This window comes from Tamandua tetradactyla, chromosome 6 (assembly GCF_023851605.1).
Source record: "Tamandua tetradactyla isolate mTamTet1 chromosome 6, mTamTet1.pri, whole genome shotgun sequence".
NCBI lineage: Eukaryota > Metazoa > Chordata > Mammalia > Pilosa > Myrmecophagidae > Tamandua > Tamandua tetradactyla.
The window spans coordinates 60,934,982-60,957,762 of record NC_135332.1 but is presented as its reverse complement, the minus strand read 5'-3'; the positions used below and the strand labels follow the sequence as shown (position 1 = coordinate 60,957,762).

Genomic DNA, 22,781 nt, shown 5'->3' with positions numbered 1-22,781 from the left:
CCATCTATCTAACATCCTACTAAAGTTGCACACACTAAATTCACTTTTCAGAAACCTAAAACCTTCACATGGCTTCTGGGCCAGATAAGTCCTGAAAACCAAAGGGGGCAGCCTCTCCAGATCATCAACCAGATCCATCCCCCTATCCCATACTGCTGACACCCCCTTTTCAACATGAAAAAGTTAGAAGAGCATAACCCAAATATCCCTAAAGATTGGGAGAAGGATCAAAGGAGAGGGAGGAGTTGTAACAGAGAAGTTAGGATTTAACAAATGAGCATGACTGCTGAATCATTATATTGATATTTCTTTTTAGTCTTCACTGTCTTGGAGCAAATAGAAGGAAAAATCGGAAACTGTGGAACTGTACTCCATACCAAACTTCGAAGTCTGTTCTAAAACTACTTGCTAAAATGTATTTTGAAATGTATTGCTTTTTTGTATAATATATTACATTTCACAATAGAAAATATTGAGAGAAAAAAAATTGGCCCAGAATGCTGTGTGACCTATAGTTTGTCATTTTACCTCTCTGAGCTCTAGTTTTCTTCTCTCAGAAATAGAGATCAACATAAGTAAATGCTCTTTCTTTTATGTCTTGCGGGTTCTCTCTTCTTAGTCCTCCCTCTCCTCCTTTGGTTTAAATTTTACACATCCTTCAGATTTCAAAGGATTTGAGTTTAAACTTCCCTTCTTTAGGGTAGGCTGCCCTATTCCTGGTAGAATAAAGAACTTCTCTTCGTTCTAAGTTCCTCCATAACTCTATGCTTCTCTTTGGGCTGCCACTAGTTCAAATGCTTATGCTGCCTGATGGATGAAGCCCCAGGAACAGTTACTATCCTAGCTCCTTCCTTCACTGGTACAGTCCCAGCTCCTGGCACAGGGTGAAGGGTGGAGAAAAGACTTCCTAGAGAGCAGACACAATATTTCACAGTCACAGGACTCAGATCCCTAAACTGGGACTTTATTTTATTTTTCCGTAACCAATCCTTGCAATGCTCTGGAACACAAATGATCTCTAATGGCAGAAAGTCGTGTCACCAATTCCGAAGGCCCCAGTCACAGCTGGGCTTATTTTTTCCTTTCCCTTTTGGGGTTTGGCTAATTCTAGATTCTCTGCTTTCCCCCTTCTCTCTCCATTTGACTTGGGGGTGATCGCCTATTGGGGCTTTCACATTTTCCTCACGGGTATCTGCTGCTGCTGCTTCTTCCCCAACAGAGGCGTCCACACCCCTTCTGATCTCCACAGATTACCCTGCATTCCCCCTGCCCGAAATACCTAGTCTCTTTAAGTCTACTGGCTCATTCTTAGACTCCTGTACATTCCTGTAAGGGACACAGGAATCTTTAGATAACTCTTTTGGGGTGATAGGAGATTCAGGGTATTTTAGGGTCCTTGTGAAGGCTTGAAGCTGTAAGAACCCCAGAAAGGCATGTTCTTAAAGCTAATCCATTCCCATGGATGGGGACCCATTGTAAGTAGGATCCTCTTTCTGGAGTCCTTCATAAGAGGAAGAAATACAGAAAAAAGCCACAGAAGCTCAGAGAGAAAGCCACGGGAGCAAGAAGCAAATGAGAATTCATTCAGAATTGGTTAAGATGGACTTTCTGAAAGTGAACAGAAAGACCAGCAGATGCCGCCACGTGCCTTGCCACAGGACAGAGGGGTCCGTGATTGCAGGTAGTCAGTCTTCCAGGAGAAAGCCTCACCTGTTAATGCCTTGATTTGGACATTGTCATGGCCTCAGAACTGTAAGCTTGCAAGTTAATACATCCCCATTGTAAAAGCCAACCCAGAGCTGGTATATTGCATTTGCAGGAGCTTTAGCAAACTAAAACCGTCCCTTTACCTATGCACACCAACGGCCATTCCTACGGTCTGTTGCTGGAGCTTGCTGGTGCAGGGGCTTCTCCTTGTGGTCTCTGGCCAGCCCCTCACTGGAGAAGCAAAGCACAAAGATCCTCTTGGCTTCTCTGATCCCCCAACCCAATGTCCTTTCCATTATACAGTCCCCTAGGATTCTGACCCCAGCAACAGAGACCACACCAGGGACTTACTCTCTAACTCCCCTTTCTCTTTCTTTCTAATTCTCCTGCTCTCTTTCAAGGGCACAGAAGCTCGCGCTTTTATCACAGTCTGTTCTCGGGAGTCTGGTTCCTGCAGTGAAGCCCTCTGAGCTCAGGCTTTGGCTCTTAATATTTGAAAGTCGAACTTCGGACTTTGAAAAATCTTTGCTCTCTCCCACAGCCTGGCTTTTGCACATGAGAATCACTTTGGCTATCAGAATGTTGCTTCTGTTATGAGTTCTAAACATCCATTCAGAAACTCAATTGGCTGCTTTGTCTTCATTTTATATTCATAATTGCCCCAATTTAAGGCAGAGACTGAGGAGAGCCATCAGTCATCCCTGCAGCCTGAATGTCCGGGCAGTGTTTACCCAGAGGTTCAATGCTGGGGAAAAAGAGGTTTCATTCACTGCTCCAAGTATTAGGAATTGCATTCTTTTCATTTAATACTTTCCGTACTGCTTGGATTATCTAACTAGACGAATTGCTGTTGTTGTTGTTTTTTAAAGAAAAACAAATGACATAAAAAAATATATATATAGAAAGAGAATTAAGAATCATCACCAAATCACACAAGTTTGGAAGGAAGGAGTGAAGGTCACGCTGTAATTGTAGCCCTTAGAGTAAAGACAAACAGTCCCCGCCCAGTCAGGGTGATGAATGGGGTGTGGCAGGGTCAGGGGGGCCAAAAAGGGCAGGCTGGATGGAATGCCTCGGAGATGAGGAGGGCTGGATTCAATGAGGCCATGCAATTGGTGAGAAGTTTTAAATATTAAAAATACCAACATCAAGAAAGTGGGGCAGCCACTGTGAGGAAGCCCAGCTGGTCTGGCACAGCTGATGCATCGAGGGCTCACTGATGGAACAGAAAAATCTTACCTAATAGTCACAGATTTTTAAAACATTAAAAAAAAACCCAACAACCTGAATTTTCCGCTGAAATTTTAAAAACGCTTCCTTCGTTTTATGAAACTCCCCATGGTGTAACTGAGGAATTAGTATTTTAAGGACGATTTTGATTACTGCGCATCATTATACAGATATTCCTTTTTGCTTTCCGTTATACTGGAGTACAGAGGGAAATAACTGAACTCTAAACTGTAATCCAGCTGCCTTGGCCTCTGATAATGACGGTATAGCCTTTATCTTCTGCTCCTGTGATTAAAAAAAGTTGTGACTAACCTTCATTTGTACCCAGTTATTCAGTTTTTCAACCTTGGAGTCTTGTAATCACTAAAGATCAGCCCTTGATGTTTATTAATGAAGGGTCTTGGGCCAGCCCAGGACTAACTCCCCCCAAATCTAAAGTTATCTTAATGACCAAGACTGGATCTAACCAAAGTGCGCCCGCCTGATATGCACAGTAGCTTAGACTTTAACCTATAGGTCATCCATACTTCATTCTGTTATTTTCTTACATATGTTCTGTGAGTAAGCATGTAATCAATCTGCACAGCTCAATAATTAGATCACATCTAATTACATCATCTGGGGCCACTGTGCTCATTATCCTAAACCCTGCCCATCTTTTCTCTAATCAAACTATCGGAATTACTGCATTTTGGGGAGACAGATTTTGGGCCACTAGGTCATCTGCTCTTCTACTACGTGTCAAGTCGTCAGCTTTCTCTCTTTGAAACCCTGGTGTCTCACGAATTAGTTATTGAGTATAACCAGTAAAGGAATCCACGTCTTTGGTAACATGTGATTCCAGTATATGCAAGATCTTCTTCTGAAAAAGTACTTTGGTTCAAAGTAGATAAAACTGGTCTTTGGTGAGCATGTAAGCCTTCCAAGCTGCTTCTGGAGAAAAGAGGTCTTAAGTAATTAAGTGGATGAGATTGTGTAATGATGGTATATCCCTTGTTCTCATAGACTGGGTTTGATTCCTGCTAGAGTCCCCTATTGGACAGGCTCTAGTTATAAACTATAGGAAATCTCTGGAATAGTTTCGTTCAACAAGGGCATCACACACAAGCAAAGAGCAGGGAAATGATTGAAACCAGGAGACACACCGAGAAGGGGAACCGGAACCCTGAGGTCTCTTTTCTCTATTCGCCCTCTTCTTTACCCTTCTCATTAGAGACCATCGTTCTCTGCAGAGATAAGCAAACGTTTGCAGATGCATTTCCTGCCCCTTGCTGGCTAGCAGAGCCTAACCCCGGTCCAGGTGTGCAGGCGTGGGCAGGGCAGCATCGAGCCCAAGGTAGGGTCCCCGCCTTTCCGCACCAAGAGCTGAATTCTGTAGGACACGCCCATGCCCTTTTGTTGGTGATTGGTTTAAAGGTCGACATGTGACTCAGTTTTGGCCAATGACACTTGAAGATCTGAGAGCCTGTTAGGGCAGCTGGGAAAGATTTTCTTTCTTAGGATAAAAACATAAAGGGGGAGCTATGTTTGGTACGTTCCTGCCTTGGATGTTTCCTTGTGAGGACAGGATGTTTGGAACAGTGGCAGCTGACTCATGACTATGAAAGGAAAACAAGGAATAAGGAAGAGAAGCTGTATGTAGAGTCCTGACATCAGACTTATTAAAGTATATCCCCCCACCAGTTGCCTACTTCTGGACTTCTTGTAATGGGAGATAATAAATGTTCTTATTTTTAAAGCCACTGTTGTTTGGAAATTCCTGTATCTACAGCCTAAAGCATCCCAACTGATTCAGCATCCAAGTCTAGAAAACGTGGTTGTCAGTAGAGTCCATTTTACACAATTCACACCCAGCTTGGGACAAGGGATTACCCCTGTTTCCAGGCCCACATTTAACAGCTGCAAACCAGCCTACTGCAGATGGAGGCTGCAAGCCAGCCTACTGAAACCTTTCTTAGGGTGTGCATGTGCATATGGATGCTCTAGATTACACATTTATACTCTGGCACTGCCCTCCACCTCCCATCCTCAATTAGCTTCCCTTTGACCATCCCTTGAGGCTACTGGTGTGCACCTAATGGGGTGCAGTCTGACTTTACAGCCTACTGAAGAGGCTCAGGGTATGGGCTCAGGATCACTTTGCCAAGGAATTTGTGGTCTAGGAGAGAGCTTTAGATGGGCACCTCCTATTGATGCCCTGGAATCCCTGACTCATTGGAAAGGACTCAGCCACAGGAGGGCCAGGGGCAATCATGGAGTCCCAGGGTACTGACTGGTTCAAACATCTGTGGCCAGGGAGAACTTTTGAGATCCTAAGCCCCATCACAGGGATGCTAATGTGATGTGATTAAAGCAGGCTACTCACTATGAATGACAATCTCCTGGGTATTCAAGCATTCTTCTACCTTTCTGAGCCCTTGCAACTCAAAGTGTGATCCACAACCCTGGAGTAGCAGCGTCCCTGTGAGTTTGTTAGAAAGGCACACTATTAAGCCCTGCTCTAGACCTGTTGAATCCAAATCTGCATTTTTACAAGTCTTCAGATGATTCTCACACACCTTAGAGTTTGAGTGGCACTGACCAAAGATTAGGGTCTCAAAAATTCTTGTTCATATATCAATTATTAGGGAGTTTTGTAAAAACTTCCATTGTGATGGTGAATTTATCAATTTCTGCTTATAGATCTGTCGATTTTGGCTTCATATATTTTGAAGCTATGTTATTTGATACATACAAGTTCTGAAATGTTATACCATCCTGGTAAATTAACTACTGCATCATATATAAAGACACACTTTTTCTCTAATTTTTTTCACTTTTTTCATATGATATTGATAAAACTATCTGCCCTCTTTTGTTTATTTGACTGATGTATCTTATCTCATCTGTTTTACTCCAATCTTCCTGTATCCTAAGGTATCAGCATGTAATTTGGTGTTATTTTTTATCTTGTCTAAAATCTTTGCCGTATAACTGGAGAGTTTAGCCCATTTGCATCTTTATTAAGCCACTGAAAATGGGAGATTTTATTACCTGTTTATTTTCTACTAAATGGAATATTCATTCCATTTATTCTGTTTCTTTTTTCCTCAGTTTCCCTGTTTGCTAGATTGATAGAGGTTTTCCTTCCTTGTTTCATTTTTTTCTCTATTAGTTTAACAGTAACCAAACTTCTAAAGTTTATGTTGTAGTCTAAATCAACATAATGAACATACCAATCATTTTAGATTTTAGAAGTCTAGTTTTGGTATCACCTGACCCCATGCAAACCAACATCGTGCTTATAAAAGCTTGTAAATTAAACTTGATCATAAATTTTTAAAATGAGAGCTGTATACAGTTTATAATATCGTACACATCAAGCACCATTTTGGTCATGTGAAATTAATAATATACAAGTGTTTCATGATTGGTTTAGAAACATTTTTGAAGCACTAAATTATACTCCCAAACTCATGCAATTCTAATTTGACTTTTGTATACTGTGGTGGATTTTATGGTGCCAACTTGGTTAAGATAGCATTAGTTGCCCAGAGTTTCCTTCCCTGTATGGCTCTGGGTTATGGGGTATGTTTTAACGTCTTAGCTGCTAAAACAAATACCATACAACAGGTTTACTTAATAGTGGGAATTATTGGCTCATGGTTTGGAGGCTGGAAGAAGTCCCAAATCGAAGCATCAGCAAAGCGATGCTTTTTTTCCCTAAGGCTGGTGTTGTGGGGCTGCCTGTGGTCCTTGGTCTTTGGCTTTTTGTCACATGGCAATGCACATGGCAGCTTCTCCTCCTTCTCTCTCTGTCTGACTTTCACTCTGCCTATAAAGGAGCCCCGTAACCTAGATTAAAGACCAATTTAATTCATTTGGGCCACCCCCTAACTGAAGAAATATCTTGAAGCACTTTTATTTACAATGGGACCATACTCACCAGAATGCAGGCCAAGACCAGGAGCTTAGCTACTGCAGGGTGGCCATACAAAGAAATGCATGTGAAAATTGAAAAGCAGAAGTGAAGCAGCAGCCAGTATGCTCAAAGGCTGTCGTAGGGTGCCAGGCACTATTGCAACTTGCACATGTCATTGCTAATCTGCTGGCTCACTTTGCTGGTTGTGGAGGAAAACCCAGTCCTGCGGCTCCTCCAGCTCCTACCAAATTCTGTGCTAGGTGTATGGAGCTCTGCAGCAAAGGGTACCAGTTTCTTCTACGGGTCACCTGCACTGTCAGGGTTAAAGGCATTAAGAGACAGACTGAGTTCCAGTTGTCCTCATGAATCCCAATTTGTCTTTGCAGGTTCTAGTTCGCCCTTGTTCTTCCCCACTTCACATCCAGTTTCTCTCTCCAGCAGCCTGTCCTGCTGACCTCAGTGACTTCAAGCCCAACACAGTTAGACCCCAAGTCTATTGAAGATTGTTCGATAGATTTCTTCAGCAGCTCCACAGTTGTATTAGGTCTAATCCTTATACTAAATTCTTATTTCACATCACTCATAATGTATTTGCTTCCCTGATTAAACCCAAACTAATATGTACAAACTGCAGAGACAGCAGAGGGCAGAATTTGGCCCCAAACCTTCTATGGAATACTCTAAATAATTGATCCTTCTACTCCAAGTCGGGTCTAAGAATCCAAGAGTTCCTGTGGCACTCAAGAAAAATGCCCTGCTGGATCCTGCCAGCCAGGAGTCTAACGTCTGTGGCATTGTGAACCTACTATCCTGCATTTCCCTGGGGTAAAGCAGAAAGCTGGGTATTTGCTGTCTGCTTGGAGAATCCAATTCTGGCTTAACTCTGTACTGAATAAAGTACTCTGCACATCCTGCCTCTCACGTGGAATAAAAATATACACTTATCTTAGAGTTAATCCAATTATAGGTTGGGGTGAGGGGAAGAATGACAAGAGTTAACAAAATACCAAGAAAAATCCCAAGACAAGAAAAGAAGACAAGTGGCTCTAATAGTAGCCTCAGAACTCATAAGATTAAAAATGCTGGAATGAATCATAACTGGTCACGTTCTATAAATGAGAACTCACTTTTGTTGTGTATTATTCACACGGTGCATGATTACTTCACGGGGGTGGAAGAGAACAGTTTATTGCCACTTGATAGAACTGTTTCAGAATGAGAAAAGAAAACCATTAAGTAAATCAGGATAAGCAGCGTGCTACTCCGAACTCCACCCATTTCCCACAGGTTTATTTGCATTGCCTGAGAGAAAGGGGATTCTCCAGACAAACAGAATCATCAGGATAAAAGAATACATGTGTGTTTGTGTGTGTGAGTGTGTATGCATATGCCTGTGTCTGCATACATGTATGTGTGTATAGATATGTGTATGCATGTGTGTGTGTGTAAAGAGATTTATTATAAGGAATTGGATTATGGAATTGTGGGGGTTAGCAAGTGTGAATTCTGTAGGGCAGGCCAGCGGGCTGGAAATCCTGGTAAAGGTGATGTTGTAGTCTTGAGCCCAAATTCCTTAGGAGAAGTTGGCAGGCTGGAAATTCTGTTAAGAGTTGTTGTTGAAGTCTTGAGGCAGAATTTCTTTTGCTTTCTGGAACTTTCACTTCTTGCTGTAAGATGTCCAATTGTTTGGAAGAGGCCCACCCATGTTATGGAGTTGACCTTTACTTAAGGTCAACTGATTATAGAGGCTAATCCCATCTATGAAATACCTCCATTGTAACAATTAGGCCAGTATTTGACCAAACAACTGGACACCATAACCTAGTCAAGTGGGCACTTAAAATTAACCATCGCAGAGGACAAGACACCTATTCTTTCCATCCACACAGTCATAGCCGCTGTCCAAAATTAGACAATTTGGAACGTAATGCTTCCAGTTGTTAGCCCTCCAATTTCATACCTTGATGATGGTGAACTAAGACTAGGAAAGGAGTAATTCTGTCCCAGAAAATGACAGGTAATAGAATGTTAATATAAACTATAGTGTCTATGACATCAGTAGAAAAATTGTGTAGCTGGCAGTTGGAAAAGATGAAAAGATTTTTCCCTTCAGCCAGCAAAACTGTCAAGCTATAATCAACTCAAGTTCTCATCAGATTCAGGTGACCCAGCACACACCTGTGAATGAGAGATTTCCATTACACTTCCCTTCCCACTGACCACTTACATTAATCCTTCAGATATTTACCAGCTCCCTGACCTCCAGTCGGAGCCAATCGTGAGACGGAGATGGGTCTACATTTCTCAACATGAAGGACTGGGCAGGGCTTGTGCTCCTCTTGCTTCTGCTACTCCACCACAGCTCTTCAGGCTTATCCTAGATTCTCAGGATGCCTCCTTTCTTTCTTTCTTTTTCTTTTGCATGGGCAGGCACTGGGAATCAAATCCGGGTATCTGGCATGGAATGCGAGAATTCTGCCACTGTGCCACCATCGCCCACTCAGGATGCTACCTTTCTTAAAAGGAACATCTTCATCATTCCAATTAAAGTCAAGGAAGCCTTGCACATCCTTTGATTCATGCTGTCTGAAAATGGCACCACTTCTCTCCCGGATCTGCAAGCTGGTTCTGTCAACAGTGTTGTGTCTATCTAGTTATTTTGATAGGCTCCCTTTACTTATTCATTTTTTCCAAACCCCTCTTCTAGTTATGTTAACACATTAAGTATATTTATTTTGTACTTTTGCAATAGTCCACAAATCTAAACTCCACCCAGGTCTAATTCTGCTGCCTGCTTTGTCCTGCTGACTCTCATTCATGGGATGTCCAGTTTTCTTGTGTGTTTTGTGGTGGTGGTGGTGGTTTTCTTTTTAACCACAAGCTCTATGGTTTGAAACTTTGTCTCTCAAAATTCTTTCAGGTCTGGTCTGATCGCATATTCCTCCATAGAAGATTTGTGCTTGCTTCTGTCAGGTGCCTGAGCAGCTACTTCCAATCCAGGAAGTAGCTTTAAATAAAATTTTCTGCTGGAGGTTTCTCGGACCTCAGATACGGCAGGGATTTGTGCCCTGGTCCCGTGTGACGGCAGGTTTGGGGTAATGAATTTTGGTGGGAGTCTTTTTTACTCATACCTGGGGCCAAGACAGAAAAGCCTCTTTCTTGGCTCCCTTGCCCTTGCTGAGGCTGCTATTCTGATCCGACCCGCCTGCTACACGCGGGCTGAGGCCTGTTCTCCTGCCCCCCACACGAGCATTCGGTTTGAAACTCCATTGTCCCCTGTTCAGCTCTTCAGGTGCCTCTCTGCTTCCATCCCTTGCTCAACTCTCTGGATTCATACTTCAGCTGTAAGAATGTTCTTTCTTTATTCTAGCCAAGTCATTAATTTTAGAGGAATTTTTTTCTTTTGTTAGCCAGCACTTTTAACTACTTTATAACAGGAGGGTGTTAGGAAATTTAGCATCCCTATTACTAGCAAAGGAAGTTAAAGCTACTATTCTACATTAATAAATCTAGTATCCAGCCACCTCGCCAAATATTTCTTATTAATTCTTATCATTATGTACTTTCCTTTTGGTCCGTGCTGGAGCCTCCAGACAATGGTAAGTAATGACTGTGATAATGGGAATCCCTGCGTATTCTTTTTAAGGGAATAGATTTAGTGTTTTTCCTTTTAGAATACTTGTCTTTTTTCTTTTTTTTTGAGAAATGGCCTTTATTAAATTTAAGATGTCTCCTTATATTTCTGCTTTTCTTAGAGTTTTTCTTTTTAAATGAGAAACGGCTACTGAAGCTCATCCAAGAAGTCCTCAGAATGTATCAGTGTGAGATGCTTCATTCAATTTTTAAACATTTTTAACCATGCCCTACCCATTCAGGCTTCAATTATTTAACCCTTTAGTGAGCTGAGGCTGAGGATGCAAGAGAAATAAATTTGAAGTTGTGGTTCGTAGGCTGGGTTGAAACCATATAAAGGGCCTGTGCTCCTGGCTGAGCGGTCCTGCAAGCTGGCGGGGGGCCTTTGTAAGTCAGATCAGATTTGAATTCTGAAAAAAAAAATCACTCTGGCTGCAGAGAAGAGAACAGATTGCGGGGGCTAGCTGGAGGCAGGGAGACCAGTAAGGATGTGGCTGCGATTATCCAGACAGGGGGAGGAGGGAAGCTGCTCATTGATTTACTGCTGCTATACTGACACCCACTTCATGTCAGATATTATGTCAGCTGCTTTACACAGAGTATGCTTCTTCCTGCCCCTCGTGTGTCTGTGTGGTGGAGAAGGGGGTGGAGTTGCTTGTTAAAATCAGAGAGAACACATCACATCGGTAGTAACGAACAAACAAAACCACCAGAGTCCCAGGAACAGGTCCTTCTATACTCTCCAACCTCCCCATGTCCCTAACTGGCACCAATGGAAATAAATGGCTCAGCCAACCCTCCTGGTTGCCTAGGCAACATTGATTCTACCTTTCTCTTGCTTCCTAGCAGACCCCAAATGAGGTTTAGGAACCCACCCTGCTCCATGCACGTGCTCCAGGTCAGGCGGCTCCAGCCCCCGTCCCTGAGTTGGGACGCGATGAGAGGAAGTCAGTCAGGAGCCTCCATCACCCTTGTCAGGATCCTTTGGAGTATCCTAGCTCTGGTTTTATGGATATATGAGATAATAGATTTTCTTACTGTTTTAAGCCAAGTTGAGTTGGATTTCTTTTTCCTTTTCTTTTTTTTTTTTTTGTTACCTTGCAACCAGAAACATCTCAACTATTACCGAGGCTTTATGCGGCCAACAGGTCCACTGCCCATGCTCTCCTGGAGGGTCATGAGTCACGGCCAACATGAGTGTTCCTTCATTCTGGGGCTGTTATTCCTGAGCCTCCTGGACACTGCCACCTCTCATCACCACTCTCCGTGCCATGGGAGGGGACCGTGGGTAGCTGGACCCATCTCCGGGGACAAAGGCTAAGGTGCACGTGAGAGAGACAGAGACTGGAGAGAGGACAGGGAGAGCTGAGGGAGTGCGTGCGTGCAGTGTGGGATGGAGGCGGATGGCAGCACCAAGGGCTGCTCAAGAGTCCAGCAATTGAGTGCTGAAATGGATCACTGGATATGAGGAGTTAGGATGACCATTTCTTCAATAAAAATAAACCCGGAAATTTTATGGGTTAGCCCGGGCAGGAGAGCCACCAAAACTGGGCAACAGCTCTCCGGTTCCTTCTCCCTGGGGCCCTCTTTTGCTCTACCCTGACAGCCCAGGTATACTCAGTTCCTCTCACACCTGTGTCTTAAAGCCACACACAAGACTCTTCCTGGGTCCACGTCTTCAGTTCTTACAGATCTAAACACTCAGGGATCAAAAGTTATTTATCTAACCAAACCTTACACAGTGGTTGCTTCTTGCTAGGAATTGTTCCAAACACTTGACAAATACAAACTCATTTAATCTTCACAAGTAGGTCCTATTATTTCATCATGGCACAGAGAGGTTCAATCATTTGCTCCAGGTTATCCAGCTGGAAAATATATTTAGTGGGGAATATTAGTATATTCTAATATGCTCAGCGTTGAGAAATAGTAGCACAGGGCAGGGGAAGCACGGATCCCGCATCCAGATTGCCTGGCGTCACGTTCCACGCTAAATATATTTTCGCTGTTAAAATTTTTAAAGGGAGGTTTATTATTAAAACAAAAATGTTATTTGTCTAAAAGGAACTCATTTAATCCATAAGTGATTGCTCAGCAGTCATCAAGAATACTCAGGAAATTCTGGGAAAATGAGAAAAATTAGCCTACACATCATTTTCGAAAGTAGTGAAATTTTAGGAATATGAAACTTAACAAAATGAACTATTATTATGTTTTGCAAATGTTCACTTAAACATTCATTATTTTAGGTTCTAGCAGTTTTCTTTTTGGAGACAATAAATTTTTTCACATCTCTAGCATTTCTGTAAGCACCTGAAAATCTTGTAGCCCAAGGCTCTGTGTGCTTGGGAGGGTGGGGCGGGGGGGAAGACTATATTTCCTAAAGGACAACAGGAAAATACACCCGGAGATCACAGGCTAAATGAGAACAGCCTGAAGATCTGCTCCCATCTCATCCCAGCTGTGTAACGGCTGCTCCCCGTTGTCAGTGCACACTAGCCACTGTCTTGAAATATCTGCATGGCGTGAATGCCTTTGCATCAACTTCCTACCTCCCAGGTCCCTGGTTCAGGGAGGAGTGAATTTATAACCCATAAATCAGGATGCCCCTCTTTAGGTCCCCAGGCTCTTCCACAGCCCAGGTGATGAGAAGCCCAAGGCCCTGCCCTCACCTCTGCTTGGAGGCTAATCCACGTGTGAGCTCCTTTCAGGCAAGACACTGCCACGCACCCTGCAAACAAGGCCGTAGGTATGGGACTCACAAACGTGCTTTAATCCAGGTTCGCTTGCTTTGGGGATCTAGCCTGGGACAGAGGTGGATAAAGCTGGTAAAGCTATTTGTCAGAATGGGATAGAGGGGCAGGAAGCCTTAGGAAAAGGGTCTGTCCATGCTTTAAAGTGCTCTGAGTGTAGTGGAGAGGCAGGCAGAGGCTTTGCAGAGAAAATGACACTCCGTTGTAGGCAGGGGCAAAGGAGATTCCTGGCAGAGAAGAGGAATTCCATTCAGGGCTGGGAGCGTGGAAAGGGGAAAATCCCACTCTGTAGAAGGACAAGAAAAGGTACATGTGGTGGCAGCGGCGGCAAGTCACAGCCTCTTCAATCCATGTGTCCTTCCAGATGGTTTTGAGACTGTCCAGGGCTCAGTCATGCCCCACCCCACTCCTCTCAGGACCACATGGGGATTTCTTCCTCGGAGAAAGAAAACAGTCACTCTGCCTACGTGGCTCCCAAAACCCTGACAAACACATGTGAGATCCTCCAGGAAGTCTCGTTTAAACCCCTGCTGCTGCAGGAAAACCTGTTATCGGATGCCCCATCCTCCTCCCACCATGGCTTCCGGTCCTGGTTGACGTCACCTCGGTGGGAAATAGAGATTCTGGCCAGGCAGTGCCTCTACAGCCACAAGGGCACATCTGGGGGGTTTGCCAGAGGATGTGCCACTAAGAGGCTGTGGCTTCTAAGTCAAGTCCTGAGATCCCTGGGGAAGCTGAGCCTGGGGAAGAGCAGACACATGGGCCCAGAGATCAAAGGCAGCTGAAAAGGTGGGTAGGGAAGAGGGGAAGCAGCTGACACCACACCCAGCTCCTTCTGGTCTTACTACCTCTCTTAAGACTCAAGGAGCACAGGAAACTCAAGGAGAGATTGAATTGGGAGTAGAAAGAGGTAGGCGAGGAGGTGTCTGCTTATGGCCAGAAAATGGGATGAAATGAAATGGAAGGGAACCTACATTTATAGGGCACCCCCCATGTGACTAGAATTGTGCTGGCTCCTTTCCATGCTTCATTTCACCCAAGTTTCACCCACAACCCTTTGACATATCACTCTTCTCTTTAAAGATACCTAGAAAGCGTTGGAATCGGGACTCAAGGACTCTGCTCTTAATTCACCATGTCCAAGCTGCTTTTGCAGGACACACACACGCTGCTGTCTGAATTCAAATCCTATCCCCGCCCTAACCATCTGTTTTTAGCGGGCACTTTGGCCTGCCTTGCATCTGGACCCCTTCCTTCATTTGAGAAATCCCCCACCTGATTGTTTCTGCTGGCAAGCAGAACCCAGTTCCTGCTGGAGATGCTGCAAATACTAGGTGCTCGCTTTCCAACCAGGCTGAAAGCCCATGACCAGGTCCAGGTGGTCAGCGCCAGTGACCCTGGACTTGGATTTGTTTGCTGTTGGTACAAAAGGCAGAGATTGTTTCTGAGCAACGGCGAGTTTCCAGGCCCAGGGGTCACAGAGGGCCAGCAGCGACATCTACTGCCCCCCGCGTCAGCAGTGGCCTTAGCCATTCCTTTGGGCCGGCTCTAGTCCTTGCTCACGCCTGTTTCCAACCTAGGTCTGAAGTCCTCTTGGCCACTTTGTGACTTAACCAGAATCCTAGAGTAAATCATTTTTTCTCCTTATATCAGTTAGAGTTCATGCCCATGGCTTACAACTAAAAGCCTTGACATAAAGGCTGGCCCAAGTCCTAGAACCAGAAACTCCAGGGAAGCCACGACTGGATGGTCAGACACACAGACTAGGCTGAGACCCTGACCAAGCCTTCCTGCTCGGTCCCCAGCCCCCCTGCCCTGGAGAACGGACTGTCCGGAGAGGTCCAGGAACCAGCCCCTGCAGACTGTCCCATGTAACAGGACTGGGAGGTGTGGGTCACGGTGGAGGGAAGGGATGGAAACTGGATTGGACGACGTCGTGGGAGAAGGACTTTGTAGAGGGGGTTAGAGAGAAATTACATAGCCTTGAATCCAACCGTAGCTCCAGCCTCGCCTCATCCTGCTCGGTGCCAACCTCAGCCCCATGGCCAGCCCCCATCCTGCCCCACTCAGCAAGCACTCATCTCAACCCCAAAGGCTCAGGGGACTCAGTTTGGTTCTCCAGTCATGTGTAGTCATCTGAGCTGACTTGCTCCCACACACCGTGGGCACCCCCACCCCCCGACCCATAACAGCGTCTCAACAAATGTGCTCCCCCACCCCATCTTAATTAGTCACTGACCCACAAACCCTGCCCTCTGTGCCCTCACCCCTTCCCAAGTTTGTTCTCCCACTTTTCCAGGCCTAATCTGGGCTTTGCTGAGTACTACAGCCTGGTTTCAGGGTGAGCTGTGGAAAGGGAGGATTCTGGAGGTTGAGGGGTCGGAGGCTGCTCCATTAGGCACTTGGAAACCCACATCACCTGGACCAAACACTGCAAAGCCTTTTTTTTTGAGTGCATCGGAGAGTGCAATGTTTTGCGTGTGATGCCCGAATGCTTCTGTCCCAGCCACCTTCTGCAGAGGGAGCCCCCTGGTGGGGTCACTTGGGAATGGCTGGGCTCTGCTGGGGGTGTCCCCGAGGCCCTGAGCCCAGACTGCTCTCCACTCCTCCGGGCCTGCAGACCCTAGAAGGCCCCAAAACTGCGCGGGCAGGGCTCTGGTGAGAAAGCCCCAGAACAGTTTTTTAAGCGTTCACGAACACAGACACACTCCTGGCTGCCGCGGTCCCCGGAGCAAAGTATGCCCTCTCTTTTGATCTCTCCAAAGACCCTTTCCGGGGTCAGCGCCATCTTCTGGGGCTTCCTCCATGCGGGCGGGTATTAAGGGTTTGGGTCCATCAGTGATCCTTCTTGTGATATTGCCACATTCCCTGGGGCACTGGGCTCCAAGTTCGCTCATTCAATGATTTCCTTCTTCAGTATTTCCCAAATTCGGTGATACATGCTCACCTAACAAACACGTGCCTGGTGTTCTACATACCAAGCTCCATGCTGGGTGTCAAAGATAACAGATCAATAATGCAAGGTCCTACCTCCAGGGCACATGGTGCTGGGGCAACATGGGGGGCTTGGGTGAAGAGCAGAAGACAAATGTGGATGACCTGTCTTCAGGCTGAAAACTACTCTGATGGCCGATAACACAGGCAGAGTACAGGCACCTAATGCAGACCAGCAGTGGGCATGGCAGGGAGGACTTCCTGGAGGAGGTGATCTAGGACCATCGGTAGCTCACCATCAAACCACCCACATTAACTCTGGTTGATGGCAGTGTTCCAGGGAAAACAAACCCTTGGAATAAATATGTATATCTTCCTAGAGAGTTAAATGTTTTCTTGAAGATTTGAGTGATTAAAATAATTTTTCTATGAAAGCATTTTTAAATGAAAATATGCCATCAAAAACTATTTTGAGGTAGAATGGAGTAGGGTGCAAAGTTCCACATGAGTTTTCAGTGTAAAACAGGGTATTTTAAAGACATTGTCCTCTTCAAGTGGGACATGAGTACTCTCTCCTTTGTGTTCAGGCTCCAGTATTAGAGAATGGAATGTCAGTAGAAAATTTTGAGAAGCATCAATTTCTGGGAAAACATCTAAATCCCTTAACCTGGCCTTCAAGGCCCTTCATGATGAGACTCTCTGCCCCGGCAGCTCCGTCCTACACTGCTCTCCTACACACTCTGTTCTTCAAACAGCAGCTATTTACAGCTCCCCAAATAATAAACAACATGCTAAGCTGGTTCATGCCTTTGTGCTTTTCCACAGGCTGCTCCCTTTGCCTGGAATGCCCTTGCCCACACATCCATCTGGCAAACTCTTACTCATCCGTCAAGACCCAGCTCAAGGGGTTCCTTTTCTGTGAAGCCTTCCTAGAAGCCCTCAAGCAGAGTGAGTATGTTCCTCCCATGCACCACTCTACAGTTTGTGTTCTTCTCCTCATATTGAGAATTCTTTCCTTCGTGTGACTGTTTCTGTGATTTGATTGTGGGAGCCTGCAGGAGAGACTGTATTTTAGTTGCATTCACATTCCCAGCCCTAAGCATAGCACCTGTCCTAGTAAATGTCTATGAATACTCTGTATGAAGGACTGATGAATAAAACTTATTTTTACTCCTTTCTCCTCTCTTGCTTTTAGTGATGACAGGGAGACCAGCATTTTCCTGTAAACTTTAGAAAATGCCAAGGAATCCTGCAAAGGATAGGCTAAGCCTACTTAAAATTAGGCCTAAGAGTCACCCCCCAAAGAACCTCTTCTGTAGCTTAGATGTGGCCTCTCTCTCTTGGCCAACACAGTAAGCAAACTCACTGCCCTCCCCCTCTCTACGTGGGACATGACTCCCAGGGGTGTGGACCTTCCTGGCAACATGGGACAGAAATCCCTAGAATGAGCTGGGACTCAGCATCAAGGGATTGAGAAAATCTTTTCGACCAAAAGAGGGAAGAGTGAATGAGACAAAATAAAGTGTCAGTGACTGAGAGAGTACAAACAGAGTTGAGAGGTTATCCTGGAGGTTATGCTTACGCATTAAATAGATATCACCTGTTTAGTTAAGGTGTAATGGACAGGCTGGAGGGAACTGCCTGAAAATGTGGAGCTGTGCTCTAGTGGCCATGTTTCTTGAAGACAATTGCATGATGATATGGCTGTCACAGTGTGACTGTGTGGTGGTGAGAGCCTTGCACCTGATGCTCCTTTTGTCTACCTTATCGATGGAGAAGTAAAACATATGGATTAAAAATAAATAAATAATAGGAGGGACAAATGTTAAAACAAATGTAGTAGATTGAAATGCTGGTGATTGGTGAAGGGAAGGGGTAAAGGGTATGGTATGTATGAATTTTTTTCTGTTTTCTTTTTATTTCTTTTTCTGAATTTATGCAGATGTTCTAAGAAATGATCATGATGATGAATATACAATTATGTGACGAAAGTGAGCGTTATTGATTACATAACAAGAACGGAATGATCATATGATAAGAATGTTTGTGTTTGTATGTGGTTATATATCATAAATAAAAAATAAATAAATTTAAAAAAAAGAAAAGAAAATGCCAAGGAAACTACACACTACAAGAAAAGAAACCAGAAAATTTTCATTTAACATTGTTATAGCTATTTCACATTGTATTTCCCATGCATTTCAACTGAGAACACCCCAGATCAGTGTGGTTCTTTGACTTTGAAACCTTAGTAGAAATAGCAAGGTGAGGGAAGGGCAGAATCTTCATAATCCCCTAGCAAGTCACTACTATCTTAATCCTCATTTTTCAGAGGAGGAAACCGAGGCACAGGAAGGTTGGGTAACTTGCTCATGGCCGTACAGTTAATACATGGCAGAGCTAGGATTCAAACCCAGGCAGTTTAACTGAGGACTCCGTTCTCCCAATCTCTACACTGTATTACCTCCATGTGCAAAAGACACAGCGATGGGGACTTGGGGAATTTGAAGTAGACAAAGAACCCTTTCATAACCCATCACCCCAGTCCCATGCTCTGGGATGCCATTCTGGGATTATAAGTATCTGAGAAAGTACCCCGCATCATTTGGTACAACTCCCAACCCCAGAGGGACCAGTCTCCTCTTTGACTGCCCTGCAGTTCTGTTTCACCATGGAGAGGGAGTGAGTAGTTCTTGTTGGCCCTGATCAGCTTGGAGCAGAAAGCGTTCTTAAGAAGCAGGCCCCCTGCACCCCTGGGTGGCTGAGGACCTGCTGGCTCCACCTCCCTGGTGCCCTTTCACAACTTCAGGCTGGGGAAACTGTTGGGGCCACTTTTCTAGGGTGTACTTGGCCTGACCTTACGGTCAGGGTTTCTGTATTTATGGGTTCTGTATTTATGGGTTCCTGTACCCCATCCAGGGCATTTCAAGCAGAGAGGACACATAAGAAAAAGTTTGGCATGTCCATGGAGCAAGTGAAAAGCTAATGGCTGAGGGGAAGGAAGGAGATGGAATGGAAATATAGCCTGGGTCTACTGTTGATTGTAAAAAGCCTTATACACAAAGTAGAGGCATTTTATTTTTTCCTCCTATAGGCCCCAACGGGGATATGGAAAGCTAAGCTGTAGGTATGTTCAAAGTTCACAGTTTCACCATTTAAGAAGCTGCTTTTTTCTTTTCTTTACTTGCAGACACTTTCTCAACAACTGGGAACACTGCCATCATGTGGCTGTCTGCTGATACAGACGCCAAACTGTAAACTGTCAAATCTTCTATAATCATCTGATAATTTAAATCAAAGAACACATATTGTGACACAAGAAGCTGTAAAAAAGATACTTTTATAAAGTTTTTCAAAAAATCAACACCTGGATACAATTCCCTGATTTCTTACCTTTTTTAAAAAATTCTAAACTCAAATTGTTGGAGATTCTAATCTCAACAATTTCTTTCCCATGACCCTATTTTAGAACCGCAAACTCTCTCTGGCTCTACAACAGCTCTGCTGTTTCAGGGCAGTTGGCATCAAATAGTCTGCAGGCCATTCCCTACAACTGTGGAGATTCAGCTGTGTGGTCCTGCAGTTGCACAGACCGGAGTTCAAATATGTCTATCCTTTTAGAGCGGGGTGACTTTGGGCCAATGACCCCACCTCTCTGAGCAGCTCCCAGCAGCTCCGTCCTACACTGGTCCTCATCCATACAATGGCACTACACTTTCTTCAGAGGGTTATCGTGAGGATGGGAAGACCGCATATTTAGGGAATGCCTGGCACAACTCAGGGTCTCATAATAAGGGAATGCCTTTCCTCTTCCTTCCCCTCGGTCCTAGCAGGCAGGTTAAGGTTGAGCACAGAGCAGACGCTCAGTGGAAATCCGATTTGACATCCGAAATGCACCTGCTCGGCAGTCACGTTCCCTGCCAAGGAAAACTACTCACCCCCTCAAGGTTTGGGGTGCCACGCCTATTTTCCCGCGTGCTGTACAGCCCCCGGGGCTTGTCTCTGACTCGGCGGTGCGCGGTAGGTAGGCAGCGGGTGCGTGGGCGGGAGCCGATCGGGGCGGGGTGGCATTCATTCCTCGCCGCGGCCTTTCCGGGGCCTAGGGGTGTGTATATGTGGCCAATTCAATCCCCGTGGGACTCGGCGTCTGGTCTCACCTGCGGCTCTGCGGATTGGCTGTCTAGACTCGCCCCCGCCCTCCGTACCCCGGGCATCCTCAGGTGGCTCGGGCCCCTGCAGTGATCCCTGTTTACCGATAGAACCGCTCCAAGTTCGGCTCAGCTCTGCGCTCGCTGCTCTCCCAGCCCCGCCGGCCTGCGAAACCCGGCGGAGCCTCGCCACCCCCCCCCCCCCACACACACACACCGCCCGGAGGGGTCGGGTAAGGGGGAAGGCCTGAGTGTGGGAGGGGGAGGCCCAGGCCTGGGAGGGCCGGGTGTGCCCCGTCCCGGACTTTGGGCGGACGGGGAGGTTCCATCCTCAGGCCTGGTTCTCACTCCCCCCGCCCCCGCCCTGTCGTGCTGGGGCGGGTGACGCGTCCACTCAGGGACGCCAGGTCCCCCGCGGACCCACGGCCCGGGAGACCTCACTCCCAGGTGTTTCCCCACCCCCGCAGACGACGATGACCCCCAAGCTGGCCGGACCCCCGGACGGGGGCTGGGGCTGGATGGTGGCGGCCGCAACCTTCGCGGCGAACGGGCTCTCCTACGGGCTGCTGCGCTCCCTGAGCCTTGCCCTCCCTGACCTCGCCGAGCACTTCGAACGAAATGCTCAGGAGACTGCGTGGGTCAGCGCCCTGGCCCTGGCCGTGCAGCAGGCAGCCAGTGAGGGGGACCCCGAGATTGGGGGCGGGAACGGCGGGTGGTGGGGTCGTCAGTGGTGAGGAGGGAGACCCGCCTGCTTGCCAGACACCCCGAGCAAGGGTCACCGCCAGAACTTTAGGCCAGGCAGACAGCCAATGAGAAGTGCCCGGGCGAGTTGGGGGTTCCAGGGGCGTGTCTTCCGTTAACCCTGCCCCCTTCTAGGCCCGATGGGCAGCGCCCTGACCACCCGCTGGGGGGCGCGCCCCGTGGTCATGGTTGGGGGCGTCCTCACCTCGCTCGGCTTGGTCCTTTCTGCTTTCGCCGGCAGTCTGCTGCACCTCTACCTCGGCCTGGGCCTCTTGGCTGGTGAGGAGGAAGGAGTGCCCGGTCCTTAAGGGTGAAGGTGGCGGATGGGAGCTTGGCGGGGCCGAGTGGGGAGGGGCCTCCCGCGGAAGCCAGGCGCAGGCTCTCCGGCTCGCGCCCCTCACCCGGTCCTGTCGCTTCGCAGGCTCGGGCTGGTCCCTGGTGTTCGCCCCCGCCCTCGGAACCCTCAGCCTCTACTTCTCCAGCCGTCGAGTGTTGGCCTTGGGGCTGGCGCTCACCGGCAACGGGGTCGTTTCGCTGCTCCTGGCGCCCTCCGTGCAGTTTCTCCTTGATACTTTCGGCTGGCGGGGCGCCCTGCTCCTCCTCGGCGCCTTCACCCTCCACCTCATCCCCTGTGGAGCCGTGCTGCGACCCCTGGCGCTCCCCGGCGACCCCCCGGCTTCACCCTGCGGGGCCTTCGCTGCCCTCGGCCTGGATCTCTTCACTCAACGGCCCTTCTTGATCTTTGCTCTGGGCATGCTCCTGGTGGGAGGCGGGTACTTCGTCCCTTGCGTACACTTGGCCCCCCACGCTTTAGAGCGGGGCCTCGGGGGTTACGGGGCCGCGCTTGTGGTGGCGGTGGCTGCGGTGGGGGACGCGGGCGCCCGGCTGCTGTCCGGGTGGCTGGCGAATCAGGGCTGGGTGCCCCTGTCGCGGCTGCTGGCGGTGTTCGCGTCTCTGACCGGGCTGGGGCTGCTGGCGGTGGGACTGGTGCCAGTGGAGGGGAGCAGCAAGGGTTGGGGGGACCCCTTGCTGGCCGCGGCCGGAGCCTACGGGCTGAGCGTCGGATGTTTCGCCCCGCTGATTTTCGGGGTGCTCCCAGGACTAGTGGGCCTCGGAGGGGTCGTGCAGGCCACGGGGCTGGTGTTGTTGCTGATGAGCATCGGGGGGCTCCTAGGGCCTCCCCTGTCAGGTAAGAGCCTGAGCCAGGAGATCCACTCCCAACCCTCCTCTGCCCCTCGTCAGAGGCCTCCAAGTCCCTTGACCCCCTCCTCACCCTGCTCTCAGGCTTCCTACGAGATGAAACGGGAGACTTCACTGCCTCCTTCCTCGTGTGCGGTTCCTTCATCCTCTCTGGCAGCTTCATCTTCATGGGGCTGCCCGGGGTGCTGCCCCACTGCAGTCCAGACTCACCTCCCTCCCACCCTCCTCCTGAGAAGGGGGAGCTTCTCCCTGTTTCTCAGGCCTCCCTCCTCTCCCCAGGAGGCCCCGGCCCCATTCTGGACACCACTTGTTGATCATTTTCTTGTTTGAACCCCTCCCCCCAATAAAAAGAAAATGTCCTTTGGGTTTCCCTACAATCTTCAACTATTAGCCAAACTAGTACAAGGAAAACATCCTACTTAAGTTAGCCAAAAAGGCTGGTTTCTTCTCTGTCTTCAGAGAAGAAACTTAGGAGGCAACACTAGAGATCACATATAAAACAAAAACTTCTTGGTCTTTTATTTTTACAGTTGA

General features: G+C 47.2%; 1 protein-coding gene across 2 annotated transcripts; it reads left to right on the top strand.

Annotated features, from left to right (window-relative positions):
• Nucleotides 1-20,764: 20,764 nt before the first annotated feature.
• On the top strand, nucleotides 20,765-22,633 carry SLC16A11 (solute carrier family 16 member 11). 2 transcript variants are annotated; one of them, XM_077165701.1, is made up of 4 exons: nucleotides 20,765-20,981; nucleotides 21,183-21,326; nucleotides 21,469-22,236; nucleotides 22,332-22,633. In XM_077165701.1, exons 1-4 carry the CDS (start codon nucleotides 20,780-20,782, stop codon nucleotides 22,559-22,561), a joined length of 1,344 nt encoding a protein of 447 aa, XP_077021816.1. In that variant the 5' UTR covers nucleotides 20,765-20,779; the 3' UTR covers nucleotides 22,562-22,633. The 2 variants fall into 2 exon arrangements, with proteins under 2 accessions (XP_077021816.1, XP_077021815.1); XM_077165700.1 differs by having other exon boundaries at nucleotides 20,780-20,981; nucleotides 21,469-22,633.
• Nucleotides 22,634-22,781: the final 148 nt, after the last annotated feature.

Excerpts from the sequence above, each read along its gene's own strand:
- SLC16A11 (XM_077165700.1), top strand. The coding sequence starts at position 20,780 with ATGACCCCCAAGCTGGCCGGACCCCCGGACGGGGGCTGGGGCTGGATG. Across the intron at positions 20,982-21,182 it reads GGCCGTGCAGCAGGCAGCCA|GCCCGATGGGCAGCGCCCTG; the intron begins GTGAGGGGGACC and ends GCCCCCTTCTAG. Across the intron at positions 21,327-21,468 it reads CGGCCTGGGCCTCTTGGCTG|GCTCGGGCTGGTCCCTGGTG; the intron begins GTGAGGAGGAAG and ends GTCGCTTCGCAG.